Below are 6,714 nucleotides of genomic sequence, written 5' to 3'. Positions count from 1 at the left end.
GCAGAGCAGGAATGTTGTTTGCACTAAAAGCGAGGAGACAGTTATCTTCTTTTGTCAGCAGGAGCGAAAGGTCAGCAGTAAATCTTCAAGCATTTCTGTTATTTCCATATTTGTTCAGTGCTGTGATGTCCTGCCACTGCATTTAGATGTCTTTGACACTGTGTCACGAATTATTCCTTTCTCTTTTTTTTTTTTCCTGACAGTTTCGAGTGTTCACTGCTCCCTTCCACAAGGTAGGCTTCGCAGATTTCTGGCTGGCTGATCAGCTCAACAGCCTGGTCGTGATACTCATGGATCTGGAATACATGATCTGCTTCTACAGCTTTGAGGTTCAGTGGGAGGACAATGCTGGACTTCTGGCAAATACAGGTAGAGTAATGCTGACAACCCATGCGAACGGGGCCAAAATGACCTGGAGAACACTGAGCAAGGCAACTTTGTAAGCATCTATCTGTTTGGAAGAGGGTTACCAATGACAAAGGAAAGTAAAATAATTGGCGTTTCTTGTAAGCACAGCATTAGAGAGATTCTCCCCTTTCTTCCATCCAGAGAAATGGAATTTCACATCAGTGTTCATTTCCTAACCCAGTCATTTGGCCTGACTTGTACACCCATCAAAGAATTTAGACGTGGCACTTCTCAGTTGGAAAGAGAAATCCTTTTTCCTGGCATTGTTTTATTTCGCAGTGGTTTAACCATGTATTTGCTTTTAGCCTGTTCCTGTTACTCTACATGAAAATGAGTTGCATGAGCTTGTTCACCCCAGTCTTCTGTGCTGTAGCCTGCTCTTTACGTGCTCCATCGCAGTACCCAAAAGCAAAAGAGGATGGAGAAACTTCCTCATAGCTTGTCAGTGCCACCCCTTATTCAGTTAAAATCAATGCTGTGACACCAGGGTTTTGTGTGCTCCACCTCTTCTCTCCTTTCTAGCCCCAAAAGCCGCAGCGTTGGCATATGAGTTTTGACTTTGACCTTCCCAGTGGCAAAATCGTACCTGTGTCCTCCTGGATCAGGCCGTTGTCTTTCCATTTTAAGCAGTGACTGCTGGAAAATTGTGTTGTCTGATGGTTTTGACACTTGCTGAAAAAATTTGCAGTATGCTTCAATAAGCATCAGTGTTCACTTCGTTCTTCCAATCTGTCTGATCTTCCCTTTAAGACGGTCTTGCAAGTAATTGTTTATTTATTAAAAATAAGAATAAAAAATAAAATAATGCCACTGAGTGGGTAACAACTTGTCTTCTCCCAATCCAAACAGTGAAATGATGTCTCAGTGCTTTGGGATAAATATAAGCTAATCACTTGTCTCCATTAGTCTGAATAAGAAACAAATGTTTGTTGGTGGGGTGTTTGGTTTAGATGTGCGGAGCGAGGCAGCACATGGGGGTTCCAGGCCAAGCTGGGCTTTTCCTGGGCATTTCCTCAATAAAAAGGCGGCTTTCAAACATCAGGGGGGTGCCGCAATGTCACGCTGGTGCAGTTGCCTCTCACCCCAGTTGTCAAAGCCAGGCCTATGCCCTGGGTTTGGTTTTAAAAAAGGTCAAATAAACGGGCAAACAAGCAAAAAACACTAAACACATAATGAAATATGGTTTTTTTCCTGTTACAATAGACAAGAAAAATGGGTCAAGGACATCTTAGGCAAAGTAGCTTTTTTGAGCTGTCCTGCAGAGTTTGGAAATGCTCTCCCATTTATGCACAGAAATCCAGTGTCAAAGGCCTTTTGTAATTCCATCCTTAATTTGATTATTTACAGTACTGCCAGGAGCACAAAATAAATTTAAAACCAGATTATTTGTAATCTTCCTGCGTGTTAATTGTACTGGCAGCAGTGAAAGAGTTAGGTGATGATCTGCCTGGATGTGTTACTGCTGTCCAGTCACCTGAATACCTCCGAGGTGGAGTAAAAGGCTTCAGGGTACCTTTTGGTGAGGGGATCCTGGCTGTTCTGGGGGTGTGCGTGTGTACGTGTGAGATCTTCTGGGGAATTGCACTCCTGTAAATTGGTATTTTACAGGAGCCCTTAAACTTACTGACTCTGTGTCCCTGAAAACTTTTTTTTCTTGCAGATAATCAGATTTGTTCCAGCTACTCCTACGGAGTGAGAGCAGTTGTCCAGTGCATCCCTGCTTGGTTGCGATTCATCCAGTGCCTGCGCCGTTACCGTGATAACAAACGGGCCTTTCATCTGGTTAATGCTGGAAAATATTCCACCACCTTCTTCGTGGTGACATTTGCAGCCCTCTACAGCACTCACGAAGGTATTGGCTATCTCCAAAAACCCTTTGCAAGTGAGGGGATTTGCTTTTTATGTGGGAGAAGCTCAGAATTTGGCACCCCATTGAAGCATGAACGTTTGTCTTTTGGCACCTGTGAAACATCTCCATGGAAAGGCAAAGCCCTGCCTTGCTTGCAAAGAGTATTTTAAGATCTTCTTGTAGGGATTTTTGATATACCTGGTCTGGTTAGAACTGCACTTGTAGGGTGTGAGAGAGACTTCAGGTTTTTCTCTTGAAAGGAGAAAACTGAAATACCTGTCAGGTTTTGCTGTGAAAGAAGGTTGAATAGGAGGTGTAGAAAGGAAGGGGTAACATAAGAAATACTTCTCCCTTGGCTTTCATGAATAGCTAACCTGGATCATCTGAATAAAGTCAGTCCATCATTCCCGAAAGGAGGGAGATGTGCACAGAGCCGGCAAAATGCTCTCTCTGGATTTTCCTGTGTGTTTTTATCCATGTTTTTTCTGCAGCTGGTAAGAAGTTGTTTCCAATCCATTTAACTGTAGATTGAGCTCTGATCCCTCAAGTTCCCATCTCCCTGGAAACGACAATTACTCGATTCTGCTCTTGTTCTGAAGGAAAAAGCTTTTAGTTTCTGCACTTCAGGCAGCCGCCCTGCCTTTCAGTGTTCTGAAGTCCTGAAAGCTGCATTCATTCATTCGAAAATATGGGCCTTCTGTATCTCCAGGAATTAGCAGCTGCACGTGAGCAATTACTTATCCTGAAATATTATTGTGGTGGAGCAGGGAGAAGTGTTCAAGGCACGCTTCCACTTAACGTGCTGGTTTTTTGGCGGGGTGGCAGGGTTATTAGAAGCCTTCCTGTGGCCAATAATGTGATGTAGCTGGGCCTGAAGTCGCACTGATAACGTCTGTCAAGCCTTGCGTTTCAATGGCAGAGCAGCGCACTGGTGCGAGCTGTCCGAAGGCTGGAATTTGGGTGCTCTGTGAAAGCACACACAAACCTGGCATGGGAGCATCCGTGGCAGGTGCAGCGCCTGCATCCTGTCCCCAGAGCGTGTGCTTGTTTTAACATGTTTGCTCAGTGACATTCTGCAGCTCCTCAGTTCCAGCCCTGCGGTCCAGTTAGTCACCGCCGCCAAACCCCGAGATGAGGCACGTCCGCATTGCCTGGCTACAGTCACTGCTTATATGCTTTCATATTCAGCGCCTGCTTTGGGGAGGCTGAATAATGCTTCCCCTTCCTGGGGGGGGACACAATGGCAGAGCCTTCTGCGGGAAGGTTGGGGTCAGTTTGGAACCAAGAGGAAAACCGGCATCTGTCAAAATGTCCTGTTGAACAACTTGACCTCTTCCTGCTCCCCTTGAATTTGCATCCACGCCAGCACCACTGACCTGTGTTCTGTGTTAGTGGTGTCTGCTCTTCAGGCCTGGCAGGGAGTGGGCTGTAATGAGGTGTTTATGAGCCAGGCACAGGCTTGTTCCAATCACTGAGAGATGGTGGCGACTCCCAGCTTTTGTCTGTCTGGTTCTGTTAGTGCAAGGCAATAGCACGTGGTTGTTGGTATCATACGAAAAAATTTGGAAGCTTCGTGGCCTTTGGAAATCACACGTTAGCCCAGATTTTGTAAATGTCACTGTGCCTGGGTTTGTAGTGATTTCTCAGAGGGCTGCCTCAAGACCTTGCCATGTCTTGTAAGCCCTGTTATTAGGCCTATTCCCATCCTGCCGTAAATTCACTTTCTAATATGCTGTGCCTGTTAAAGCTCCAATTTTTTCTGTGTGCTTTACATAGATTCCCAGTTCTTTTTGAGCTTGAAATCAGATGGTCTGTCATCAAGTTGTTATGATGTTACTGTTGGAAATAGATGCGCTGCTCGCCCACACCTTCTCTGTGTCTGCCTAAGGATAGCAGAGAGAAATACCAATCCCTTACCTACGAAACATCTGCTGGGGGCTAGCTGCTGGCGAGTAGGAAAGCAAGCGGTGCCCAAAACAAGCCTCAGATTGGTAAAGATCCTTGCTCCTTAGGCTTGCTCTGAATTGCAGTAACGAACCTGTTAATTGCTGTGGTAACAAGTTTTATTTAAACACTCTTTTATGCCTGTGTTTGCCAGCCTATGACTTGTGTCTCTGGAATGTCAGGTTTTGGCTGCCAGGACAAGAGGGTAATTGGCCTTTTCTTGGGAGGTCAGGTAATGTACACCAATGCCTGTTCTCCACTTGGGAGCCCTGAGGACTTCACAGCCCTCTGGAAAGTTGTCTTCCTCCCTTCATCTGAACACTGAATAAGCTGTAGCTGCTCTGTGGGCTTTTAGCTTGCGACTGGCAGCTGTGTGAAGCTGGATGGTGCGGCGAGGAGGGTTTGCTGGTGGTGTAAGCCAGCTGATTCACACAGAGTGCCCTGACGGGGTTCTTGTGCTGTGCTTTCCTGTGCTTGCTGGAGAACAACTTGAACTAAACAAATGTATTAATGCCACCTTACTACGTTTAAGTGATGTATGCTGCTTCTACTCGTATGTGGTGCTCCCATCTCCAGACCTGCTGTAGCGAAGGATCCCCCCCAGTAACACAGTGTACCATGGGCTCTTGAGGAGTAGCTCAGTTTCCCCAAAATACCTGTTCAATAATTCGTATTGCTCGAGAATTGCATTATTCTGATTTCTTTCTTTTGTTAGAGAAGCTGTTTCTTTATTTTTCTTCCTTTTGATTTAGATGCAGAGTGCAGTTTTCTCTGTTAATTGCAATTGGGAGGTCATAGTGGTAAGATATCGAAGTAAATTGTTAGGTTTTCTCTTCCAAACTTGCAGTCCTGTTGTCCTGGGAGTAGACTAGTTTCCAGAGTTAATGCCAAGCTATCACCGTGAAATTCAGATGTCATCTGAATTAGTGAAGCTGAAGTGAGAGTGGCTACCCCTTCACTTAGGACCGCAGCAGGCAGCGGTCGCGTGGACGAGTGCCGATTCAAGATGCCCATTTCCCCACGGCTCAGAAACACGACCACCTTTTGGGGATGACAGCAGCAACCCAAGGGCAACTGTTGTCGAGCTCCCAAAGGAAGAATTCTCAGTATCTTTATCTCGTTCAAAGGAATGGGAAGCAAAGGCCGCGTTCTGTAAATATAGTCCTGCGGCGTATGTTTGCCCAGGCAAATGAGGCATGTCTGTAACTCTAAGCTACCTAGCAACTGCAGAGCGTGCCGGCGGGCCCTGCCCGCTCGCAGCACGGCCGAGCAGCAGCCTCTGCCCCCGGCTCTTTCCTACCCTTGCTTTAATTTCCCTGGCAGTGCTGAGCAGCATTCTCCAGAGCTAGCCAACTGAGTATTATATTGCCTTATTTAATCCCTACGGAAACCTACGTAATGCTGGGGAAACAAATAAGTACGCCCGAGTCTGCAGCAGAATAGATATCCCAAGTGCAGTGTTATTTTGACACACAACTCCTTCTTGCGGTGTTTTCACTCTGCCCAAAGCAGGTGCACTTTCCTTGACAGATGCACCAGTATAGCTGCTTCCGCTTCAGTCCAGCTTATCGTAGCATTACATGAGGATCCCCTCTTGAACAAAGTGCACTTACATTTAAAGGTATCTAAAATACAGAGTATGGTGGCATACCTAGGATAGCCAGCCTTGGTTTGCTTCCTCACTCAGACGTGATTCAGTCTTTGTAGGATAGCATTGTTACATTCAGGTGTTCGGCTCTCATGAGAAACAGTGCAAGGAGAGTTGCATTGTACTACTGAGTGCCAGTTGCTTCCTAAGCTTTATGCGTGCTTTCTGCTCCAGCCTTATTTGTAAAATGAGGTGTGTCTTGGTTTTCCTGCTGTCAGTTTTCACTCAGCCTTTTGCTTCTGTCAGAAATGCCACACAGAATAGAGATTTGGCTTCTGTGCTTCATGAGCTGAGCTTCTCCAGTGCTTTGTACTCTTCCACCCTTTCATAACTTTCTTGTTTTGTGGGAATTGTTGCAGGGTGAGCATTTTTGTATTTACCATGTATTTTTCTGGAATGGGTTAAGTGAGCTTAAGCAGAAGTACTGGGTTCAAATTGGCTATGTGGGATTTTATCCTTTTAACTGAAAGATGATTTATGCACATTTTCATTGTCTGTTTGATTTACACACCTTATTCAACGAAATCATTGTGGTCTGAATAGTATCCAGCTATTTATTAACCTCTGAATTATTCCACAGTTAATCCATGTAGCCTGGAAACTTGAGTAAGTGTTTCTTCTTCCACACCGCTCCCACACCCCTTCTGGGTACTGCAAATAAGACTGCTGAACACTAGGCCATCGGCTTGGAAGTGCTGTGGAGAGCCTTAGGTCAGTCTAAGATAATACAATTGCCACACACTTTCTCATTAAACAGCCCAGGAACTTTCCAGTAATTAGAAATACAGAAGTTCACTAAATAGAGCTGTGAAGAGTGGTGCTTCTGTCTGCCGTCTCACCGTCGCCTCAGAAACAGGCTTCTCCT

General features: G+C 45.5%; 1 protein-coding gene across 1 annotated transcript in view; it reads left to right on the top strand.

Moving 5' to 3' along the window:
- Positions 1-6,714, top strand: part of XPR1 (xenotropic and polytropic retrovirus receptor 1) — a gene marked incomplete at its 5' end in the record, with an annotated part of 25,039 nt that overhangs the window by 7,848 nt on the left and 10,477 nt on the right. Inside the window, 2 exons of the mRNA XM_010184779.1 lie at positions 204-369; positions 2,069-2,260. Coding sequence (XP_010183081.1) covers positions 204-369; positions 2,069-2,260 — 358 coding nt within the window. The remainder of the gene's footprint in view (positions 1-203; positions 370-2,068; positions 2,261-6,714) is intronic.

The sequence above is a fragment of the Mesitornis unicolor genome, unplaced genomic scaffold (genome assembly GCF_000695765.1).
Source record: "Mesitornis unicolor isolate BGI_N332 unplaced genomic scaffold, ASM69576v1 scaffold27505, whole genome shotgun sequence".
Lineage (NCBI taxonomy): Eukaryota > Metazoa > Chordata > Aves > Mesitornithiformes > Mesitornithidae > Mesitornis > Mesitornis unicolor.
The sequence above is the reverse complement of the archived record's forward strand: the minus strand, read 5'-3'. Positions and strand labels throughout refer to the sequence as shown.